This window comes from Bos indicus, chromosome 4 (assembly GCF_029378745.1).
Source record: "Bos indicus isolate NIAB-ARS_2022 breed Sahiwal x Tharparkar chromosome 4, NIAB-ARS_B.indTharparkar_mat_pri_1.0, whole genome shotgun sequence".
Taxonomy (NCBI): domain Eukaryota; kingdom Metazoa; phylum Chordata; class Mammalia; order Artiodactyla; family Bovidae; genus Bos; species Bos indicus.
In genome coordinates, this window is record NC_091763.1 from 13859496 (window position 1) to 13885176 (window position 25681).

The following is a 25681-nucleotide window of genomic DNA, read 5'->3' on the forward strand; positions in this document are numbered from 1 at the left end:
TATGGAATCTAGAAAATGGTACCCATGAACTGTCTTGAGGGAAGGAATGGAGACACAGAAGTAGAGAACGGATGGACTTGTGGACACAGTGGGAGAGGGAGTGAGTGGGATGAATGGAGAAAGTACAACTGACACATATACACCATCACATGTAGGATGGAGAGCTGGGGAGAAGTTGCTATGCAGCACAGGGAGCCCAGTCTGGTGCCCTGTGAGGACCTACAGGGATGCAATGGGTGAAGGGGAGGGAAGCTCAAGAGAAAGGGGATATATGTATAATAATATATGACTGATTCCTGTTGTATGACAGAAACCAACACAACACTGTAAATTTTTTTAAAAAAAGAAATAAAAAAATATGCTGTTCCAACTATATTTATCCAAAATTCTATAAATCCGCACATCCATAAGACAGACTTACTGTATGCCAGCCACACTACAGCATTTGAAAATAATATTTCCATTTACTATTCTTTTCTTCCAAGCAAAGCACACAGTTGCACGAGTACGAAAATAGGCAAAGGCACCAGTACAGGAACCTCTGGGTCTGTGTTCTTGTTGCACTGGGTCAGAACCAAGCATCCAAAAGCAAACACTCATCTCGCTTAGGGATACACTCAGATGTTACAGTAAGTATAGAAAGCAGGTGTGAGAGTGAAAAACACCAACTTCAGGATAGGTTTACCTCTTGGGAGACGGGGGCGCTATTGGGACAGGTACATGTGGGCTTCTGGCTGCATGTGTCAAGTTTGACATCTTAAGTGGTAGACACATGGGTGTCTGTGTCTTTTTATTTTTCTAAACCATAAAAACGAATTGCAATTGAATGTAAAGCAAAAAAAAACAAAGTTATAAAAACATCCCTTAAAAATGGTATTTTGATACACAGCTATACACACAGGCATAAAAACATCCTGTATGTGGAAATTACCACAGTAATGGGAATATAGGCAACAATACTAGGGTCATACTTACTTCTGGGGGTGAGCAATTAACTTACTGAACAGAGACGTATTAATACATCTCTTGTTACTTAGACGGTATTGACAGGAGCTATTTCAATACTCACTTACATAACAAATCAACTGGCCATAAGCATTAATTTCTGCAAAAATCCCCCAGTCAACAATGTGTTGAGATTGCTCTTCATGTCATGTTCTTCCATGAGCATATTCTCACCAATCCCTTTCAGAACCAATGATGTGAACACATCAACTATTTTTTTCTCTTAAAATGAATATAAACTCCCATAAGCATTAGATAGATTCACACATATACACACACAAATGTACATGTATATATCTTGATGGAAAAATTACCAATGCCATTTTTCAAAGAACTAGAACAAAACATCTTAAAATTTGTATGAAGACACAAAAGACCCCAAAGAGACAAAGCAATCTTAAGACTTAAGAAAAATGGAGCTGGAGGAATCAGGCTCCCTGAATTCAAACTATACTACAAAGCCACAGTCATGAAAAATGTATGGTACTGGCACAAAAACAGATCAACGGAACATGATAGAAAGCTCAGAAATAAACCCACGTACCTACAGACAATTAATTTATGACAAAGGAGGCAAGATTATACAGTGAAGAAAAGACAATCTCTTTAAGAAATGGTGCTGGGAAAACTGGACTGTTACATGTAAAAAATGAAATAAAACATTCTTTAACAACATACACAAAAATAAACTCAATATGGATTAAAGACCTAAATGTAAGATCAGATACTATAAAATTCTTAGAGAAAAACATAGGGGCAAAACATTTTTTGACATAAACTGCAATATCTTTTTTGCAGTTTCCATTACTATCTTTCCATTACTCCTAGAGTAGTGGAAATTTAAAAAAAAATGGGATTTAATTAAACTCAGAAGTTTTTGCATAGCAAAGGAATCCATAAACAAAAGACAACCCACAAAATAGGTGAAAATATCTGCAAATGATGTGACAAATGAGGGATTAATCTCCAAAATTTACAAACTGCTCATGTGTCTCAATATCAAAAAAGGCCAAACAATCCAATCAAAAGATGGGCAAAAGACCTAAATAGATATTTCTCTGAAGAAGACATACAGATGATCAACAGGCACATAAAAAGATGCTCAACATTGCTAATTATTAGAGAAATGCAAATCAAAACTACGAGATACCACCTCATATCAGTCAGAATGGCCATCACCAAAAAAAAAATTCTACAAACAATAAATGCTAGAAGGATGTGGAGAAAAGGGAACCCTCCTACACTGTTGGTAGGACTGTAAATTGGTACAGCCACTATGGAGAACAGTATGGAAGTTCCTCAAAAAACTAAAAACAGACCTAAGGTATGACCTAACAATCCCACTCTGTGCATATATCCAGAGAAACACATGGTTCACAAGGATACATGCTCCACGATGTGCACTGAAGCACTGTCCACAACAGCCGAGACACGGAGGCAACCTAAATGTCCATCCACAGAAGATGTAGTACACATGCACGATGGAATGCTACTCAGCCATGAGGAAGAGTGAGGCGATGCCATTTGCAGCAACACAGACGGACCCAGAGATTATCATTCTAAGTGAAGTCAAGTCACATAAAGACAAACGCCATATGATACCGCTTACATACAGAATCTTTCAAAAAAACTGATACAAATAAGCTTATTTACAAAACAGAAAATGGAGTAGGAAATGGCAACCCACTCCAATGTTCTTGCCTGGAGGATTCCATGGACAGAGGAACCTGGCAGGCCACAGTCCATGGGGTTGTGGAGAGCAGACTCGACTAAGTGATTGAGCACTCATGCACACAGAAAGCAGAAACAGACTCATGGACTTAGAGGACAAACTTACAGTTAACTGGGGGGCGGACAGAGAATGAATTTGAGATCAGCATGAACACATTGCTATTTTTAAAACAGATAACCAACAGGACCCTCTGTATAGAACAGGGAGCTTTGCTCAATAGTCTGTAATAACCTAAACTGGAAAAGAATTTTAAAAAGAATACATACATGTGTGTGTATATATATATATAACTGAATTACTTTGCTGTACACCTAAAACTAACATAACACTGTTAATCAACTGTACTTCAATATAAAATAAAATTTTTTAAAAAAGAAAGAAAAATACTGTGGACCCATTATGCTCAGTAGCATTTAACTCTTCGTGACTCCATGGACTGTAGCCTGCCAGACTCCTCTGTCCATGGGATTCTCCAGGCAAGAATACTGGAGCATGTTGCCATTTCTTCCTTCAGGGGATCTTCCCAACTCAGGGATGAAACTGGTGTTGTCTGCATCTCCTGCATTGGCAGGCAGATTCCTTACCACTGAGGCACGAGGGAAGCCCATTATCAAGCATATTTGCTTGTCTTTCCAAAAATTACTGCAGAATACTATTAATTTTTATTGGTATGCAGATAACTTTTACTAAATATGAGCTTTATAGGATGAAGGTTTATCCTTTTTTGACATTTTTTCCCAGTGAATATCATTTCATTTCTTTTCATTTCAATGTGGATTTTCATGCCAAGTAGATTAGACCACTAATCTAATGGTGCCATGATGGAACCATTTGTGTCTCCTTTTCAGACAACCCTAAGATCAGAAGATCAAAACCCAAAGATCCCAGTGCCTTCAGGATTTCAAGCCTCTATTCTACTAGAACAGGCACAGAAGACTTACTTGAATTGAGGACTATAACCTACAGACCACATGGCACCATATGTTATTTTTTCTTAAAGCAGCAGCAACACTGCAATCACAACAACATACTCAGAGATGACATGTCAGGTTTAAAGTCACTGGGAGCCTAGCTGGAGATGGGTAGTGGCGACAGGTCCTCTGCCCCATATCCTGAAAGCCTCCACCATTGCTGACCGTGACCACCCCAGAGCGGTCTCCCTCCTGGACTGAGCTCCCGACCCAGGAAGGAAAGAAAGGACGGAAGAAACAGACAGTAATATATACCTTGTGTAGGGACACTCGAGGCTCCAGGTATCTGTTAAAACTCCTACAACTCTTAGTCTAACTGAGAAAGCAGAAAACCAGCTTAAACACAGCAAGCATAAACCAAAAGGCCCCTTTCAGACTCCAGAGTTTGTAAACCCCAGTCTCAGCATGTAGTGTGCTGATTATATCACTACTGGCAAGTGTCAATCTACAAAAACACTTGGAAAACTGAAGTCAAGCTTTTAACAGTGCTCTAAACTAGTGCAGAGGTGCACAGCACTCGAGAATCCACCTGTAGTGCAGGAGACTGGAGTTTGATCCCCGGGTCAGGAAGAAACCCACTCCAGTATTCTTGCCTGGGAGATCCTATGGAAAGAGGAGCCTGGTGGGTTACAGTCCAAAGAGTCACAAAGAGTCGGACACGACGGAGTGCGGCCCAACTAGCGTATGAGTGAGTTTAGGGCTAGATTCATCCTTTTATGCATATCCATGAAACAGAAGTTTTTTTTTTTTTAATCTGTCAGTCACAAATTTAATTATCTTAAAAATTAACGAATGAGACCAGTTTTATTCTTTCTCCTCCAACCCTTTCCTTCAAATTTACTATCATTTTTGTTGTTTTGCTAATACGTATCTTATAAAACAAGCCTTAGTTTAGCTAGGAGACAGTTAAGGTTAGGAGACAAGGACCTCCTTGCATCTCACCCCTGTTTTTGTAGAAAACAGATTACAAACCAACCACACACAAAAAAACCATCTTCAAAGAAACCAGAATTTGCGGTTATAAGTGCAAAAGCCAGCCATGTATGCTAATCCTCTGTAATAATAAAGCAAGGTGAGCTCCCGTGGCTGGGCGATGCCTGGGTGAACTAAGGGGAACTGCCCATGTGACACCATCTTTTAAACTCTCTGTTGTCCAGGCTGGCCAGCAAGGCAGAAGCACCCTCACAAGGACCCTCTAAGAGGGCATGTGACGGGCTCTGAGGATGGAGACAAGGCCACCAGAGCCTGCAGAGAAAGATGTGGCTGCCTACTTCCAAAACACACGCTGAAGGGAACCAGCCACCCACCACTTAGGGATCTAAAGGCCCTGGATTGTTTGCCACCTACAGGATTGCTTACCTGAAAAATAAACTCTTACTTCTTAAAGCAGTGGCATGGGGGAAGGAGGGGCAGGGCGAATCAAAACAGGAGGCTTGAAACATGGAGGACCACTGTCTCCCCAACCTTTGAGATGAAGGATGGCAAACCTCATTTCGCAGATATTTTAAGTAGCTGTAAAGCCCCAGTGGCTCCAATTTTAAGCCTGTGTTTAGATCAGGTTTGAAAAGGGGCTGCACCACTTTACAATAACTAGGCACCACGTCTGATGCCAATCGGTGCTTTGTATTTGAAATGGGCGACCACAAACGAAAAAACAAGACCACCTACGGCAGACGATACATGCCACGACCAATCTCCTTGGCACCCAGGTCTGTGTGTGGGCAAAATGCTTTCATAAAAAGAAAATAAAGCTCAAGATTATTGCCAAAAATCTTGAGTAGTATCACATAGTTAGTTTTCCACTTTAAATTCTTACAGAGATATATAATCATGTCTTTTCAGCAAGTTTAAAACCTGACTTTAAAAAAAATAACAAACCTACCTGACCTACTGAAACGGCCCGTTCTCTCAGGCCCCTGGTAGCAGCCTTGAGGATACACTAAATATAGCCCATGGTTATGCCATTGAAAATTAGAAAACCTAGTCATTCAACTGAAAGCTAGAGTTGTTTTAAAGGAATACTTACTGGCAAAAGCCATGTCTGCAACTCCTCATATTCTTTTTGATTATTATTGTGTGTCCTTTTCACTTAGGACATTAAAGGCTCCCTTTTTCCATCCTCAATGCTCCTAAAGTTACAGGACAAGGGGCTCTTACCTGGCCATCTCTGACAGGTCAGTGATCAAACAGAAAGAGTCAGGCTGGAGCCAAATTCCGTCCGCCTCTTAAGAATCACCAGAGGCTAGGACTCTGTCGCTCCCACTACACTCAGGGAACCCCATTCAATATTAGGACAATAAGCCCTCTCCAGACAAAGGTTTAATATTCTCGGGTGTTTTCCCAACTTCTAAACTCAATGACTTTTCAGGAAAAGATCATTTTATGATCACCAATTCCTGCACAGAACAAGCAAATTAAAAAAAAAAAAAAAGTGATCTCATCTTTTGTACAAGAAACACAGGTTTAGATGGAAAAATATACCCATATTTATTGCCCCAGCGATCAAAGACCATTTACTTAACCAACCTTATCTTTAAATAGCACCCGTCTTTGTAGAAGAGTTTAACTTACTTAAGGTATTTACATTCACATGAACAAACCCGTACGTGAACTAAAAAAAGACACGATGTTTTGCCGAGCTCAGGAACAAGATGCAGGTCGTCCGTCCACATAAAGAAATACTCATTCCAAGCGTTTCTGACAATGCAGAGCGCACTCTGCCCATCACCCCCACCTCCTTCTCCCGGAAGCACGGGGAGCCTTGAAGACCTGCTGGCGTGTGTGAAGAAAAGCAAAGCAGAGGGCTATGGCTGCTGGCTTCAAACTACAAATCCCAGTGCCTGACCCAGCAGAGGGTGCCGTGAGGAAAGACTGCACGACAAATAAAACTCCAGGAAAGGTCAGCAAAGATGTGCTCAAAGGCCAAACACTTCTGCCACAGACGACTTCTACTGCAGAACCAGCTGCAAGCAATGGCGGATTTAACAGGCATGACTCAACAGGCAGGAAGACCAGAGACGTTTACCGCTTCCACCTCAGGAACAGTTGCCTGTCTAGGGAACGCCAGGGTGCCCTAGTAGACAGTGCCCTTGAGCAGGATCTGTGGGGAACAGAAGCCTTAGTCCACACTTGGGTAGCATGGTAGGGCTATGTACATGAAACAAGTCTTTTCAGTGTTGAGATCCGCAAAAGGTACTTACACAGCCTCCGGCAAGAATTTCTGCTGCCAGTGGGACTGAGCCATCTCTGCGCATAAATTTATCCCTCACAAAATCATTCACCTTGAAGAAAAATATTTAGAAAAGCTGATAAAAAATATAGAGATAGTCATCAAACACACATATACAACTGTACATAAATGTTATTTTTCTTCCAGTGTTTTGGAGTAATCATAAACTGAATAAAAGAACGAGCTTAAGACTTTGCTCTTGATCTCATATATGTCGTTTTTGAAAGCCAGAATATATAGATATGCATTCCTGATGTTTGGGGGAGAATATAAATTAAGAGAGGTGGTTTAACAAGCCTAATTCATATATGTCTGCAATTACCATAGCATAGAGAGAGAGACATATTAACAACAGAGACACAATTAAAACATACATTTTATAACTTAAAAACTTTTAGAAGATTTGATTAAAAATCACTTTCAAGTCTTCTAACAGGATTTAATCTCAAACAGCTTCATCACTGAAACACATTTAGCCGAGCAGATCTTTCAGCGTGGTAGAAACTCAGCATCTAAGAAATTTCTCAAGGATTCTCAAAGAACATCAAGAGCATTAATTAATTAAGTACAATATTCTCAAAATGGTGTACACTACAAGCAATTTTAAGGATCAATCAGAAGATTAGCTGTCCCACCAGTCACATCGGAAGATGATGAAAGGAAAATTTCAGCGCCAACACTACGCAGCCCAATCCAGAGGGAAGGTCTAACTCTCCGGGGCTTTATGACCTTAGTGATGACAATGTGATCACTGACCCGTTCCAGAAATCCGAACTAACTACTTACCACCTGTCAGATAGGAGTCGGGCACTGGAGAACCAATCTGATGGAGCACCAACTTCAACCAGAACTCAGATTCCTCAACCTGTTGCTCTGGCAAATGTTACACCTCGAACACAAATTACTTGTGTACTTGAGTGATATGTTCTGGAGTCAGAAAAAAACTGCTTTTGGATTCTAGCTTTCCCACAGATGAACTGTGAAAATGCAGGCAAACACTTCCCCCCGTGGGCCTCACTCTCCATATCTGTATGCAGTGTGCTCAAGATGAAAGCAACCAGAGGTAAAACGTGAAAGCGCCTAGCACAGTCAGCACTGAAGGACATGCAGCTGCTGCCACTGCCCCTGCTAGGACGGTGATAATCGTGACAACCACCAAAAATCCTGTTCAAATACATTATCACGTTTTCGGATGTTCAGTGTTACCTCGGGGAATAATAAAAAGCTGTGTGTGGTGAGTGCCCTGCATTCAGATCAGTTAGCACCTCCGAGGAAACACAGACCTGCTATTTCACGTTAAGAATCTCTGCTAGATTCCTGAATATGTGCAAACTACCTTCATCAGAAGCATCAAATCAAAAGACTTACTGTAAGTTTTATGGCCTTCTCTGGGGCGACTCCCAGTAACTGTGGCAACAGACCTGAAAAACAACGAAAAGCCGAAGCGTATTAAATAAATTAACATTGACTAAACATATCAGCAGCTCTAAAGAAGGGATCACCATGTAAAAACTGGGGCAGTCTGGGCTGCAATTTTCTGTTCTTACCTTTGATGAGAATACTCGAAACGGACTGTTCAGGTACTAATCTCTGAGAGCCAGGTCTGAGCAAATTTCCTCTCACATTTTAGATCGTTTGCACGTTGGGTAAGTCAACAGTGGTAGTGAATCAGGAAATCTCATTATTCACAAATTTGCTCTTTTCCCTCCCACCTCTTAAATAAGTGGACTTCAGTGAATATATCCTTTTTTTAAAATACTTTTCTCATCTCCCCACCCTGCTCCCTCACTGCCCACAGTTCAGCCATTTATACCCTTAGCAACTAGGACTTGGTGACAAGCACCAGACAAGGTTCCTGCTCTGACCAGTCTCAGATGGAAGGAGGGGAGAGGCATTCCTGCAAAGGTGACAGTTACTGGGAAGCAGGCATTTCAGGGAGGAGAACACACGGGGCAAAGACAGCAGAGCGGGAACAAGCCCGTTGTGCTCAAACATGAAGGAGCACATCAGTATGCCCTCTTGGATGAGGCGGGCACAGGGAGACACAGCTGGGGCCTGATGCAGGAGCCACACCCAAACCAGGACCCGAGTTTGAGAAACTGTAAGTTAAGAGAGAAGGTTTTCCATCTGGAGAAGAGTGATGCGCTAGCACATACTGTCAAATGACTGCTCTGGCTCCTGTGGAGACAAGGCATATTGATGTGCATTGATGTGTGTGAGTGTGAGCGCGTGAGTGTGTGCGTGCAGAGAAGAGACCGTGAGAAACAACAATCTGACTGCCAGTGCTTGGTTTTTTAGTACTAAAAGACTACCTGGTGGAAATGGAGATGGCTGTAGAGAGTAACAGGATGGGGGTGGAGCGGGAGGAGCTCAGGTCTGAGCACACCAGCGGGAGTGGGGATCAATCAGCGCACAGGGCTCCCCAGGTGGTTCAGTGGTAAAGAAGCATGCCTGCCAATACAGGAGATGCAGGTTCAATCCCTGGGTCAGGAAGATCCCCTGGCAAGGGACTGGCAACTCACTCCAGTACTCCCGCATGGGAAATCTCATGGACAGAGGAGACTCCAGTCCATGGGGTCTCAGAGTCAGACACGACTGCATGACTAAGCAACAATAAGAATCAAAACACGAGGAGGAGGTGTGGTCTTTGACAGGAAAGGGCCACTTCTAGGAGAGGTGGTTATGACAGCAGTGGCCCTGCCTATCTGAGCTAAAATGATCTTTTCATCTGCTCTAAGAAAATAAAATCAAAGACAGACACTTTTCCTTGGAAACCCAAGGGTCAGAATATATTGTTCCCGGGTCATGCTGCTGTCCTTGGGAGGGGCTTCACGGTGTCATCCTTCACCAGTAAGTTCACTTTCCTAATTCACTATATAAAAAGCTCTGTTTCCAGCCTCTTTGGAGAGACCAGCTCTGGCCACACCATCTTCTTAAAGGAACAGTCTACAGCCAAAAGTCTCTAGCGCCAGGGCTGTGTGCATCCAGTCTGCAGATGTGTTTTGCTGAGTAGCACAGGTTTGAAACCTAATTTGAGCTTATTTTAAAGACAAATAGGTAGATGTCTGGATGGATGACTGGACTGATGGACTGACTGATTAATGATCTGACAACTCTGGGCTTCCTTCTGACCTTTTAGCAATCTATCTCCCATTGGGGGAGACTCCACCCTTTATACAGGACCCAAGCGTCAATTCAGCAAGCTCCCTATCACGCCCTAATGCCTGCATGGCAATAAGGGCAATATTGCTCATCATTTTTCATGCTCTGTTGATATCCTCACACTAGAGGAGACATCTCTCTGTGCTTGAGGCTCTGAAAAAAGGGGAGAAACTAAAGAACTAATGAAACCAAGACAGCTTCATGTTTTAGGAAAACTGAAGAAAGTTCATTTCATTGTAAAAATAAATGACAAGGATGCTGATGCCAATCAAAATGTTCTCTAAAAACACAGCTAACACACTGTTTACTCTATGTCAGGGGCCATTTTAAGCACTTTACTAACTCATTTAATCCTTACTCCCTGCAGAGAGGAAACTGAGGCATACAGAGACTGAATCATTTGTTCTAAGTTATGCAGATGATAGATACTGAGATTGGGATTCGAGTCTAAGCCCTCTCTCTCAAGAGTCTATGCCTTTAGACAACACCCAACTCTGCTGGATGGCATCACAGACTCAACGAATGTGAGTCTGAGCAAGCTCCAGGAGTTGGTGATGGACAGGGAAGCCTGATGTGCTGTAGTCCATGGGGTCACAAAGAGTCAGACATGACTGAGCAACTGAACTAACTCGGTCCTATGTCTAACATATGGAGAGGGAAATGGCAACCCACTCCAGTGTTCTTGCCTGGAGAATCCCAGGAATGGGGTAGCCTGGTGAGCTGCTGTCTATGGGGTCACACGGAGTCGGACACGACTGAAGCGACTTAGCAGCAGCAGCAGCAGAATGCCTAATATGCAAACGTGTATCTGCCCTTCCATATCCAGCATCATTTGTTCACTTACATAACTAACCTGCCTGGATCCTATAATTATTTGGGTTTGCAACATCTTCTCTAGCCAGCCGCATTGGAGCCTCCAGGGCTACAAGCTGACTGGACAAGGGCAAGGCACCTAAAGGCGAATAACCGATGAGTTCAGCAACCTGGATCTGGCACTACAAGTGGAGCTACGGAGTCCAGAATCCTTCTCCCAGGAGCATGACAGACTCATCAGAGGTGGCAGTGCTGTTGAGTTGCTAAGTTGTGTCCGACTCTATGACCCCATGGACTGCAATGTGTCAGCCTTCCCTGTCTTTCACTATTTCCTGGAATTTGCTCAAACTCCATTTGAGTCCAACTCATTGGAGTTTTGTTCAAACTCCAATGTCCATTTGAGTCGAGGATGCCATCCAACCATCTCATCCTCTGTTGCCCCCTTCTCCTCTTGCCCTCAATCTTTCCCAGCATCAGGGTCTTTTCCAATGAGTTGGGTCTTCGCATCAGGTTGCTAAAGTGTTGGAGTTTCAGCATCAGTCCTTATAATGAATATTCAGGGTTGATTTTCTATAGGATTGACTGGTTTTATCTCCTTGCAGTTCAAGGGACTCTCAAAAGCATCTTCTCTAGCACGACAATTCAATAGCATCAATTCTTCGGTGCTCAGCTTTCTTTATGGTCCAACTCTCACATCCATACATGACCACTGGAGAAAGCACTGCTCTGACTATATGGACCTCTGTCGGCAAAGCGATGTCTCTGCTTTTTAATACTCTGTCTAGGTTTGTCATAGCTTTTCTTCCAAGGAGCATGCATCTTTTAATTTTATGGCTGCAGTCACCGTCCACAGTGACTTTGGAGCCCAAGAAAATAAAATCTGTTATTGTTTCCACGTTTTCCCCTCCTATTTGCCATGAGGTGACAGGACCAGATGCCATGATCCTCATTTTTTGAATGCTGAGTTTTAAGTCAGTCTTTTCACTCTCCTCTTTCACCCTCATCAAGAGGCTTTTTAGTTCCTCAGAGGTGAGGAGCCAGTTAACAGAGGCACAAGCTGAGAAGGTGCCACGTGACATGGGAAAACTGGCCAGTCGAAGCCACGTATGTGCGAACGCCAGAAGGAAGCAGAGACTGTGACAGGAAAGGAAACGGCCTAGCAGAGAGGAGAAATGTGCCACAAATAGAATACGGACACCAGAGAGAACACACAGGCTGTGGAAGGTGCCCAGATGGGAGAGTCGGCCTTAACCAGCTTCTGGTCCCACTGGGGCCAGATTCCAGTGAGACTCCTGCCCTGGGATCCCTACGAGTGCTTGGTTTTCCTTCTCCCTCACGTGAACTCTTATGGAAAGTTCCCCTATGCTCTTGCTAGCTTGAGTATGGCCATGCTCTTTTTAATCTAAATGAACCGAAACAGCACAGAAAATGTGAATATGGAACCATCTGGGCAAAGCAAGCACTCTTAAGTCAAAGTAAGAATTTCCTCCTCCTGAACTATACTCACTTATTAACCCTTTACTTACACCATGAGATAATATCTATGAGGAAAAAAAGCACTATTATTACTTCATGAAAACACAGCATTCATTTCTACCAGTAAAATTCAGGCGTAAGCTATTTAAACTACATCGTAACATTCACAATTTCCATTCTACTCTCTACTCTAAGGTCAAGTACGGAAATGTTTAGTTAAATATTTACTGGCTGGATGTATTTTTCTCATCATTAAATTGTACACCCAAACCATGGATGGGTTGATAGCACTGTGATTTGCATGATGATCTCTTGTCTCTATCACTACCCTGTGACAGTCTTCTTAAATCACTAATAAAAAACAGCCCACACAGCCAAATGCCTACAGCGTTAGATACAATCACTTCAGCCAGCCTTTTAAGCGACCGAGATTTGTCTTTCTCACTATAAATTTAGTAATGCCCTGTGAACAGCAGAGACCGAAACAAAACGATAGAGAAAACCCTGCATTTAAGACTAAATATAGGGCGGCAAATATTTATTTGTTCAGCAAACATTTACCAAATGCTGTCTGTGCCTGGGACTGGAAGAAACTAGGTTGAAATAGTAAGATCTGTGGCGTGCCCTGGAGCCTGTGTCAGTTTAGAGAAAGAGGGAGACCCAGGTGTCTGTGTGCCAAAGACGGGACACAGCACCTAAAAACAGAGTGTTGGGTGTCACAGCCCTGGTGCGCCAAAGTGCTCTGGGAACACAGTGGAGAGAACCAGCTACTCTGCCTGCAGGGCGGAGCAGGGCATCAGAGAGGAGGAGATCCTGGGCATGATTCTTTAAGGACAAGCGGAGGTTCACTGCAGGAGAGAGACACGAGGAGGATGCAGAGCCAGGCGGCCTAGGCAGAGAGAACGGACTGTGAAAAGGCACCCAAATCTCAGGTTCACTGCACGGGCAGGGCTGGGGTGAGGTCACAGACCTCGTAAACACACAGCGGTAGCAGAGGTAATTCATCGAATCAACAACAGTGGAGATAATGACAGTACGGGGGCACTTACTACATGCCGCACACCACTGTGTGTGCTGTATGGGAAGCAACACACGAAACCCATGCCAGAGGAAGTGAAAGCGTCAGTCGCTCAGTCGTGTCCCACTCTTTGCAACCCCATGGACTGTAGCTCGTTGCCAGGCTCCTCTGTCCATGGAATTCTCCAGGCAGGAATACTGGAGTGGGCTGCCATTCCCTTCTCCAGGCAATCTTCCTGACCCAGGGATTCAACTCAGGTCTATGGCATCGCAGGCAGATTCCTTACTATCTGAACCACCAGGAAAGCCCCAATATGAAACCCACACCACAGAAAGTGTTAGTCACTCAGTCACGTCCAACTCTTTGCGACCCCATGGACTGTAACCCACTAGACTCCTCTGTTCATGGGATTCTCCAGGCAGGAGTACTGGAGTGGGTTGCATGCCCTTTTCCAGGGGATCTTTCCCACTCAGGCACTGAACCCAGGTCTCCTTACCGTCCTTATCTCCAGGCAGATTCCTTACCATCTGAGCCACGAGGAAAGCCACAATATGAAACCCACACCACAAGTCAGTAGCAAAACTCAGCGCATGTCATTTTTATCCCATCAACAGATGAGGAAACTGAGGCAGACTTCCAGGAGCCGGCCCAGGGTCACTCAGCTGGTATGTGGGGCAGGGGGGTTCAACCCAGGCAGGCTGGCTCTAGGGGGTGCTCCTGAACAAGGACACTGTGCTGTTTCTCTGCAGGCCACATGAAGGGGCTTGGGAAAAAGTCTGGGTGGCTTTTAAAGAGGAAACTTCGAAAAGAAAAAGAGTTCTGGAGGCAGGTGAAGGACAGATGGTAAGGGCAGAGACCCAAGGCAGGAAGAATAATTGGAAGGTTAAGGTAATTTAATATCAGGCCTGAGTTTCACTGTATAAAATGAGTAACTTAATCCAGTAGAATAAAACCAAAGTACAAATCCATTCCTAAGACCTAGGCCAGATGCTGGCACTCAGGGAGGCACTGGATCAGGATCATTCTTGTGGTGGTGAACTTGGGAATCAAGGGTGGCTGTGGATGGCAATCTGAGAGCCAGCAGACATGTGGGCCTTGACGCCATCAGTCGTGGCCAAACGTTCTCTGGGAGGGGTCCTGATCTGCAGGAGAAGGGAAGCCAGAGAGCTGCGGATTTCAACAACCTCCTGATTCCCTGACCTCAGGAAGAGGAAGGGTGATGTGGCTCGGTAATGCCTAAAACAGCCAGTCTGGTGAAGGCGGCTCAACACAATCACACTGAAGTTTAAAGCACATGTATGTCTGACATCTGGATAACTCAGCAGAAAAATCAGGCTTCTAATACAAGATGTTTCTGTTGGATTCTGGAAATTCATTTTAACCATTAGAAACAGAGAATGCATGTGTGTGTTGTTTCTGACTTGTCAAAACAGCAGTCTGTTTTCCAACTGCCTCAAATGAAATTTATTAGTGTGGTTAGTTTTCTAATCTTCTCATTTTAGTTCAGCTCCATCAGCACATGTGGCAATGCTTCCTTGGCAAACTTTACCAGAAGGCTGCTAATGCGAGAAAAGATTTACAGAGTACAATATTAATATAGTATTTTGTCTTCAGATTTCATGGGGTTGAGATATAAATCACACTATCCCCTCGGATCCCCATCCTTTATGCAACTCGATAAGAAAGGACTGAGCAAAAGATGTGGAAGCTAAGCCCACACCAGGAACCTCAACTGCAGGCTTTACAGAGAACCCCCAAAAGGAAGTTTCTGAGAACAGTATGCTGACCAGAGGGCTACTGAGCTGTAGTTTTTACTTAAAAACTTTTTAGAGATATATAATTCCAGAATCTCCAGGTGAGAAGGGACTATGAAAGAAACTCATTAATAACATTGGCATGATTAAAGCTATTTGTTCCCAATGGCTTGGCAACAGAATGAATGGCTTGGAGCACTGGGGCCTTGGAGGCTGACAAACCAGAACCGAGGAATCCTCGGTCTGCCCTGCTTTCATGCTGAGTGATCTTGGGGACATTATCCTTTGAACTCTTAAGTTCCTCGTTAGTAAACCAAGGATGCTAATTACGACTCACTGGTTTATTATGATAATGGTATGAGTAACTGCATATAAAGAGCCAGATACTGTTCACAGCCTAGACTGTGTATTCCGAAAAGGTCACGTTTCTACCTATCTGTTCATGGCATATTCTTGATTCTCCTCTTGCATCTAAGAGGCAATTCATCCTGAAGAGTGCTCCCAGTCAAGAATGAGGAAAGTATGGGAGCACGGAATTAGGGGAGTGTGACGGGAGTAAAATGCTCTTCCCCGTGGCTATGCCCCCAAGCTTAGAAGCACTGACAGCGTCCAGCAGCACCACATTCTTTAGCAAAAGTGAGGAAGCAGTACAGACATAACACCACATCTTCAGCTACATTTTCAGCTAAAATAAAATGTCTTAGCTAAGAACTTAAACAGTTTTCAACCTCCGATGATGAGCCACTTTTTGCTATGTAATTTCTCTTGAGGGGCAGAAGAGCCAGGTGATTAACAGCATGGAGTCTGAAGCCAGGCTGTTGGGTTTAAATTCTGACTCTTGTTATTTAGTAGCTGTGCAGTAGTGATTCAGTTACGCCCACCTCCCTGAACCTCAGTTTCCACATCTGTAGAATGGGGATAAGCACAGTATGTGCATGGGGCAGTCCTGAAGACGAAACAACACACACAAAACCCTCGGAAGTGTATCAGCACACAGTAAGCACTCTAGATGTGTGTTTTGGTTGTTGTTCTTTATGCTCATCATCATCACCATCCTCCCCCTCCTTCAGGGAAAGTGAAAGTGAAGTCCCTCAGTTGTGTCCGACTCTTTGTGACCCCATGGACACCAGGCTCCTCCGTCCATGGGATTTTCTAGGCAAGAGTACTGGAGTGGGTTGCCATTTCCTTCTCCAGGGAACTTCCCAACCCAGGGATCAAACCCAGGTCTCCCACATTGTAGACAGACGCTTTACCATCTGAGCCACCAGGGAAGTCTGGTGTCCTTCAGAGAAACTGGCTCTAAAAGGCTGAGCAGCGTCTCCCCAGTCCCTCACAACGTGGTGCCTGTGCAGTGGCTGAGCTGAACGTGGCCCCACTCCGCCTCTCAAAACAAGGCTCTCTGCCCCTCAACGCTCACTTTTCCCCTGTTCACCCTAGTGGACTTGCTCCTCCAGCTTCCTTCTCTGGTCTACAAAGGCATTTCTTCCAGCCCATTCTGCATGTTTTTCTGAGTGCCAGCTCACACTGGGCTGGCAGGCTGCATGGCTGGGCCCTTTCCCACCGCACAAGAAGGGTGGCTGTGCTGGGGTGGGAACCCATGTCTGCCTCTCAAATGGGAGAAGGCACTGGCCGGCAGAGGCGAACTTCAGGTTACAAGCTGGTGAACAAGTGGGAGTCAGGGCCCAGCTGGGGAACGAGGCTCAGAGAAAGCAGTGGGTCAGGGACTGGGCTGACAGTCCAACCACTATAACCATCACATGGCAGGTGTCCCAACAGATCACTCTGGACAAGACACGGGGGAGCACAGAGGATGCGGGGCCATGATAAGGGAGAAATCTCATCACATCACTTCTGTATCAGCTCGGACAAAAAACAAATTCCAAAGTGACCGGCCCAACCTGGAGAAAGGTAGCTTAGAGCATGTAAGGTGGGGTGGAAGGCAGGTAGGGCACAGACAGGCTGCAGGGCTGGTAGACGATGTTAATGCAGAAAATACTCCTATTGCTGTGGCCGGAGCCACATCCAGCGCCCTTCTGTTATCTAATTTCAACCCCGAGGCGACCCCTCCGAGGTTAAATTCTTAGCCTCCTGACCTCTGCACGGAGGTCCCTCTACTTGCTCCCATCTTCCCAGACAGCCTGCCTTGCTTTCAACATCAGATTAACCTTTATTCTGGAGCTATCAGCGCCCTGCACACCCTGCCTCACAGCTTTTATTCCTGCTCCTATTTCCATGGCCTTCTCTCTTCACTTGTTCAAGCTTTCTTCCCTCCTCCCTTCCCCTGTGTCTGTCTGTTTTTGATTCATACAGCCCCCAGGCATGAGGCACCCCCCCAACCCCCACCAACTACACTATCCCCTTTCATGGCCCTTCTTGCAATCCAGTTTTCCACCGGCTCTCAGGGTGTCACCCCAAGGCAAGTGTATGGTGTATGGTATAGCAGGGCGCATGGCAGATATTAAGATTTAAATGCTTATCTGGGTTAGATGCTTTTGTTCAAAATGTCAAGAATCATCTGCTATTTTAGCTATGGCTCGGGATGGCTTTGGGAGACTGAGTGTTAAAGCACAGAAGGATGATATTGTCATGGTCTAGAAAAACCATGGTTCCTGGGAGTCCTCCTTGGGAACTTCCTAGAAGATCACTGGGAAGAAGAACCATATACCTTTTTTCCCCGAGTTTTTCACTCTGGTATATAGCAACTTTTGGGGTCCTGGTTATCTTTTTTTCTATCTAAACTTCCTGGGTGCTGAGATTTTGTCTATTGCCTTTGTCATTGCCCTCAGCAATGGCAATGAAAAGTGAAAGTTTTAGTTGCTCAGTCTTGTCCGACTCTTAAGGACCCCATGGACTGTAGCCTGCCAGGCTCCTCTGACAACGGAATTCTTCAGGCAAGAATACTGGAGTGGGTAGCCATTCCCTTCTCCAGGAGATCTTTCCAACTCAAGGATCGAACCTGGGTTTCCTGCATCGCAGGCAGATTCTTTACCATCTGAGCCACCAGGGAAGCCCTAGTAAAGGCCGTAGCTAGCTATAAATGATCATCCTTGAGGCCTGGAACTAATTTGTTTGCTAATTAATCTTTTCTTCTCCAGGCTCTGCCTAGTTTCCTCTTTCCCAATTTTCTAAGCTCCTCACTGTTCTCCATCAGGCCCTCTCCAGCCTCTGACGATCCACTCCCATCCACCCCAGTTGCAAGTTGCCATCACCTCAGTTTCCCCTTTGAAAGCTCTGTGCTCATGGTAGACTTCTGGAGATTTGATTACCCAGCTCAGGAACTGTCCAAGCTTTCTGTTCATTTTTGTTTGATTTCCTACAACCAAATATCTGCTTTTTGATCTAGTCACAACTTATCGCCCTAAATGAAAACGTGCAGAAACTGGCCAAGAAAATAAGGAGCAGAACAAGCCATTCTGCACTCATGAGAAGTGCTGGTGGACACGGATGGACACTATGACTCAGCACAGTGCACAGATTCACTGTGGTTTGTGCCAAGACGCCTGCCTTCTTGTAGGACCTCCAATTGCTTTATTTTGGTGTTGGGATTTTTGGACTTATTTTTATCCACAAGGATTAAAGAAGGGATCCCACTGTGGATCCATATAATTTGGAGCCTCCCCTCTATAGAACCACAAGCCACACCCAGGAGACCTAGCTTAAACTAGCTGTCCAACAACACCTCCTTCTAGAATGCAAGCATATCAAAAACTTCCTGAGATATCACCACAACATCCTCTAGATGTCACCTTGAGAACATTCCAGGATGGAAGATGACTGCTTTTGCAGCACACAGACAACCTGAAATAGATACATTTAAAACTCTGCAAGCCTGGTCCATGGGCTGATTAAAAAACATCCTCTTTTTTTTTTTTTCCCTTGCTAATTGCCTTAAAGACTAAGTAGTATTCCAAATTAAGTTTAAATCATAAAATTATCTAATTTCCTTTTCTGGCAGATTTTCCTCTTTTCCCCGGCAAAAGCAGAAGTAAAAACTAAAACCTTCCTTTAAGAAGTATTTTTCCTGAATCCATCCTTTTCCCCATGGTCTTCCCGCCCCAAAACATTTTCCAATTTCTAAGGGTACTCATCTCATTACTTGAAGCATCTGAGGGAGGAAAGTGTGGCAAAAATTTAAAGGCAGAAATTAGTTATCCCTGGAACGTTAAGAGCATTTAATTATGGATGATCACCCAATCAATCGTTTCTCTTTAATAAGCCAAGTCTACAGCCGGCCAATAACTGATTCATCTGGTCATGCGGTTCATTCAAATCAAATGAGCTGTCAGGTAATTCATTAAGGATTTTAAACACCTCGATGCATTAAATCAATCTGCAGACTGGGGAGGAAACAGAGGAAGACTTTTACAAGTGACTTCAGGGAGATGTGGATTATCTTGGGTGTTATTTCCTGTGATACAGATACACTTAGCCTAGGGGGCCTGAATTTCAAAAAATACAGGCCTAGAAAAATCAATTAATTTTCCTGTAAAGAAAAGTAAAGTAGTCTGTATTACAGAGAATGGTTGCAGGGTCAGTCTCATAGGATTTCTAAGGGGATCTTTTGTAACCACCAAACTTACCCAAAGTTAAGAGACTCTGATGGACAAAGAAGCCGGGAAGTGCACAGAAATATGGGGAGAGGACCTCACCAACTCACAACACTAGAAGCCCTTGGACTCAGCATCCATGGAGGACAACACGAACAGTCCCCAGAGCTGCGTTATCAGTAGCCTCCCTGATTATGATCGGATAACTTCCAGGACCGTGAGCAATGCTGGCAACTGCCAGAGAAAGCACAGAGGAAAACAACTCGTGCTGAAAGCGTTCTTTAAAAATAACAATCACTTGTGGAGTTCCATGAGAACTACTTCTAAATACAAAACAGCTCCCTTTAGAATCCTGTGTTCTCACTGTAAGAAGGAAAAAGAGAGAGATGCTATATACTTTTTCTCCAAATATACACAAAGCTAATTTTAAAATAGGGGAGAGAACTTACTTCTGCAATATCCCCAAATTATCCTCCTCAGGAAATATTAGCAATTATATATGTCCTGATGCAGAAAAATTACATGTTAAGCAAAATTCCACAATAGGAAAAAAAAGGCTCAATATTTTGAAACATGTTTATAAATTAGAGATGTACTCTGCCACCTTTTCAAGTATTGCTAGGTAGAGTGTGCACAGCAGCATTTCTAAATTCTCAGAATTAAAATTTAACTGTTTTCCCCTGGAATATTAAATTTTTAAACAATCAAATTACATTGAATAGGAAATTTATAGTCAAAGAATCACATGTGGGTGATTATTGCTTGACTTTGTATACAAAAGTTAGAATACGGATTCTCAGAAATAGTTGGGGTTTTTCTGTTTCTATTACCATTTTTTTGCTGGTAATGACAGTTTCCCATTTTCATCTGATCCGTCTCTTATTCAATGATAAGCATTTGCAAATATGCAGTTACATCTAATTATTAATCAATGATTATGTGCAAGGCACAAAAGGGAATTAGTCCCCAGCCAATCAAGAATAGGAATAATTCATTTATGAAGATTATAAACACTTTTTCAAAAACACTGCCAATCACCTCTTTGCTCTCAAGATCCAAATTACAAAACAGAAACTAAAAAAGTTTTACAGTACATCTTTTGTTCTAAAATTATCAACTAGAAGAGATAAGAAGTCAGGGAGAAATGAACGTAGGTGACTCCCAGCATTCCTCATCTTGTATTCACACTCTACTCATCACTTCTGACAAGAGCACCCCTTGGGGATCAGACACCCCACACAGGTTAGATAAATGGCTCTTTCTAACCAGGAAAACGAGGAGGAGTCGCCTCTTTGGTGTTCAAAGGGAGTCTCCATGTCTATCTAGTAGGCGGACACAGCCCCCTTCCCTGAGGAGTTAAAACCAGTTCCTCCAGTCTCTCCGATGTAACTGAAACAGCATGAGGTTTATGGGATGGCCCAGAGCATCTCAGAAATCAGGTACACTTCAAGCTGTTTTGTCCATGGGGTCAAAAGGACAGGTCAAGGAAGGAATTCCAGGTGCTACCAAGAATCAGGAGCCACCAGGTGTGGTCAGCGAGGAAAGAGAAGGGACTCAAAATTCAAGTGAACCAGGTCAACACGTTAAGGGCATTCACAGGACAGAAATTATTTCCTCACAATTCTAAGGCACCCTTGACGTTTAACCAGTACCAAGGGAAGCCCACAGACTAGCGTTGTCCAGCTTGAGGCTCAAAACTGTCCCCGCAGAAAACAACCCATGTGAACAGGTAAAGTGGTCGCCTTTGCTTGAATCACTCAGTGCAAAGCAGGAACTGCGACATTAACCTTGTACTACTTGGGGGGACTTTTCATTTGCAAGGCTTGTTGTCACTAGGAGGGGGAAGTATTTCAGATGGAAGGCAGTGACCCTGTAGGGGTCATCATCAATCACCTGGGGTCAAAGACCTTCCCAATTGGGAGAAGAGGCAGGGGGTGAGGGAAAGAGGGCAGAGAAAGATCAAAAGGCCTTTGATGGAGGTTATCTACCTGCACCAAAGAACCTGCAAAACGGAGCTTCTCTGGAGTTTGAAACCCCCTCATGTCTAAGGTGAGAGATTTTAAGAGGGGTCTTTGTTGTTGATTTTTTTTTTTTTTTAACTTGGGTGCTTAAGAAGAAGACTGAAGTCAGCAGATGGCAGAAGAGGCCTAGCGGCACAGGCTTACACGGCTGCCAGTTTCCGGGTCTGTCTCTGAAAGTATTAAATACCATTTTCTTCTTCGAGAGCAAGTACTGGTTGGGTAAGGGAGGGACCGCCCCCCCTACCCCCCCCACCCCCCCACACACACCTTGCATCTGCCAAACGGCAACGTGGCTCAGCTGGAACTGTCTCACAACACTGGATTTTAGCTGAGGCAGATACCTTTACTTCTTTTCTCTTTATGCAAAGCAATCACAGACGGAGGGGCTGGGAAGTTAAGTAACGGCTTTTAGGCCAGTGGTCAAGCAGTCAGTGTCTGTAGGGTCCTTTGTGATGATCCTTTTGATCACATACTTCTTGTTACTTTTCTTGTTGCTTAAATGAGCCTCAGATGTTGAAAGGAACAGCTGGATAGAGGAGGAGTACCTGGCTAGAGTGGCATGTGAATCAGCTCCGCTGGGGACAGAGTCTGAGGAAGGGAAAGTGGCAGCTTTAACTCAGAAAAAGACACTGAATGATGATCCAGGGGCTAAGACTCCGGGGTCCCAGCGCAGGGGGTCCCGGTTGGATCCCACATGCCACAACTAAGCCCAGGCACAGCCAAGTGAATAAACAAATATTTGAGGTGTGGGGGGGTGGCACTTCCCAGGTGGCGCTAGTGGTAAAGAACTTGCCTGCTGAAGCAGGAGACAAAAAAGACGCAGGTTTGATCCCTGAGTCAGGAAGCTCCCGTGGAGAAGGGCACAACAACCCATTCCAGTGTTCTTGCCTGGAGAACCCCAAGGACAGATGAGCCTGGTAGGCTACAGTCCATGGGGTCACAAAGAGTAGGACACACGACTGAAGTGACTGAGCACACACACTGCAGGTCCAGGGGTTAAGAACCCACCTTCCAATGTAGGGGATGCAGGTTCGATCCCTGGTCAGGGAACTAAGATCCCACATGTTTAAGGGCAACTAAGCCTGAATGCTACAACTAGAGAGCCTACACTCTATAATGAAAAATTTTTAATATAAAAAAAAAAATACAGTGAAGGAAGGAGGGCTGCACTGAACCCCTGGTTAGAGGCTTGATGGACGATTTTGTGGAATATTCAAGGAGAATCATTGTCCCAAGTAAGCTCTGTCCTATCCCCCAGCTGCCTTTCCCTGTTAACTGGTGAGTAGAGTTATTTCAAGAACACAAACAATATGAGTCTTTTAAAAACTTACTGGACATGTTTATAAAAATAATTATTTTTAAGAAACAAAACATACTGCAGAGCAATATAAATGGCTTTCAGATTATGGGCTGTTTTGATTCGCCATGCCCTAGAGCCTCCAGCCTACACCCATCAGCATGGATAATTGAGAATCTGCTGTATTTCCATTTTAACACAGTCTCTCTAATACATTTCAGGCATTCAGATGGAAAAACCAAACCTCTGACTACTATTTTACCTTTCATGAATTTAGCACATGGCACTAACCTCTATACAGTCCAAAGAAGCCTTCATAGCGCAGCACTTTCTTAAAACAGTCAAAGCTGTTTTTATACATAAGCTCTCCTACGAAAGAGCCGGTTGATCGTTGGTTCTGCATTCGAGTTTTTACCAGATCGATAGGATACACCGCAGTGGCTCCAACAGCTACAATCAAATAATACCAATAATTCAGAAGAAATTAAGGTCACAGGAAAGAAGGCGGTGGTCAAAGATAAGATTGCTGAAATAAAGAAATTGTGCACATGTAAATTTTAAAATGAACTTTCTACATCCTTAATAAACCACAGTGGCTTTCACTCAAGGGTCTCCTGATAAAAGGATACCACTGAGTTCAAATTTTAAAAAGCAGATCACTACAGCCTAGCCTCATTACTAACCAATATCTAGAAGCCCATCTGCAGACAGATGTGAAGAAAAAGTTACTTCTAAGTCCCTGATCAAATGCAGGGTACGAAGAAAAATTCCCCTTTGCTATTACCCCATCACATAGATATAGATTTGGTAACTAGCTTGGGAAAAGACCAGAGAAGGTTGTTTCCTTCGATATTTCAAAGTGGAAAAAAAATCAGAGGAAAAAGAAGAATAACAATGAACAATTTGCACTCATCCATGACTCACCTCCAGCAATAGAACCGAGACCAAACCTGTAGGCTGACTCTGCAATCTGCAGGAGAATTGGTCGAGATGAATCAACTGATGCCTTCTTCTTTGCGTACACAGGAATTGCAGAGTGGGAAGACAGGAGACGGAAAGGAAATAAAAAAAAAATGAGCATGTTATTTTATTTTTAAATTACAACTGCATTCTTAAACTCACGATACGGCTAAAATGTCAAAGAGGAAGAAGGTATGGTTAGATTTTTGTAAATTCAATACAAAGTAATTATTGCCGTCAATTTTTAAAATCAAGTTTAAATGAAAGACACTACTGTGTCCCCCAAAATGTTATGAATATGAACTCATCTTCAAATGTTCTATCCGCATTAGTGATCAAAGAGAAATAAATTTAAAACCATTAATGAGACATCATTCTTCAACAAATTGTCAAACTGGTAGGTTTGGGGAGTTTTGTCTGTTTTTAATGGCAATGCCCAACCTGGCAGAAGATGACAAAAAACAGGGCTTCTCAAATCTGCCATTTAATCAAGTATACACTGAAGGGAAATTTGGCAATACACACTCAATGCTTAAAATGTACAAGTGCTTAAATTGACCCTGCAATTCTACTTCTAAAAAGTTAGGCTAGAAAATAATCGTCTATATAAACAAGGATCAAGCTACAATAATAATAAAAAGCAGTACTGTTTTAAAAAAAAAAAATTTAAAAAGCAGTACCATTTTAAGAGCAAAACCTCTGAGAATACCCAAAGGTCCAGTAACAGAGGACTGGTTAAAAATAATGCTATAGCTCTAAAACAAAACTGCATGCCATTAAAAAACAATACTGTGAAAAATACTCAATGCTCAGAAAAAGTGTGCATCCAGGATTATAAAGAAAAAGCAGGCTAAAAACCAATATGGTGCGTAGACAGGTATTTATTATCTATTTCTGTCTACCTTTTAAACTGCTTGAAATGTTTCATGATTATCTTTTAAAACCAGTGTTGAAGACTGTGTGTGAATATGCTGTGCTTTTCATTAAAATTATTTTGGTGTATATATGCATATGAAAATAACACTAGCGTGCCAGCTGCCACATCACCCAGAGATACTCAATTATTTATAGTGGCTACTACTAAGTGGTTATATTACAGGTGATTTGATATTTTCTCTTTTTTGTCCATCTCTTCTAAATTCATACTTTGGGCCAGTCAGTTATTGTATTATTATTAGTGTTCTTTTGACCTACTATTCTTATGGTGTTTTTGATGTCAGAAAGTTTTAGAGTATTTCACGCCTCTGTCTACATAAATAAAACAGTAATTTTATGTCACACAGAGCTGTCACATGAGGGTGGCATATAGTTAGTGCTTAATAAATACCTGTTGAGTGAATAAATACATTCAATAAAATTTGTTTTTTCATAAGCCATGATAATTAAGATTGGTGAACAATGAAAATAATTACCCACCCCAACTATCAACCCACTGAATTTTAGCTGCTGTTAGTGGAGCACAAGTCTAATACAATGAGATAATTTGGAATCTCCTTCAAAATGAACTGAAAATAGCTTTATGCAGCAATATGCATTTTTAAGAAAGTAAAACATTTCTTCTGCAAATGCCATGGGTGCTTCCAAGGGTATCCCCATAAAGATGGATGACTTCCATCTATACCTGTTATGCACAGTAACTTCATTTTGACAGATGCGCCGGTAAGAAAGGCACTGCTTTATGTGCACAAGATATAAG

At 43.2% G+C, this 25681-nt stretch overlaps 1 protein-coding gene across 4 annotated transcripts in view; it reads right to left on the reverse strand.

Annotated features, from left to right (window-relative positions):
- The window catches only part of SLC25A13 (solute carrier family 25 member 13), a 231063-nt gene that overhangs the window by 61270 nt on the left and 144112 nt on the right, over positions 1-25681 (reverse strand). For 3 of the 4 annotated variants that reach the window (XM_070787511.1, XM_070787513.1, XM_070787514.1), the window contains 4 exons: positions 23950-24037; positions 23317-23475; positions 8306-8358; positions 6909-6989 (listed from right to left, as the gene is read on the reverse strand). In XM_070787511.1, coding sequence (XP_070643612.1) covers positions 6909-6989; positions 8306-8358; positions 23317-23475; positions 23950-24037 — 381 coding nt within the window. The remainder of the gene's footprint in view (positions 1-6908; positions 6990-8305; positions 8359-23316; positions 23476-23949; positions 24038-25681) is intronic. The other variant, XM_070787512.1, reaches the window with a different exon arrangement.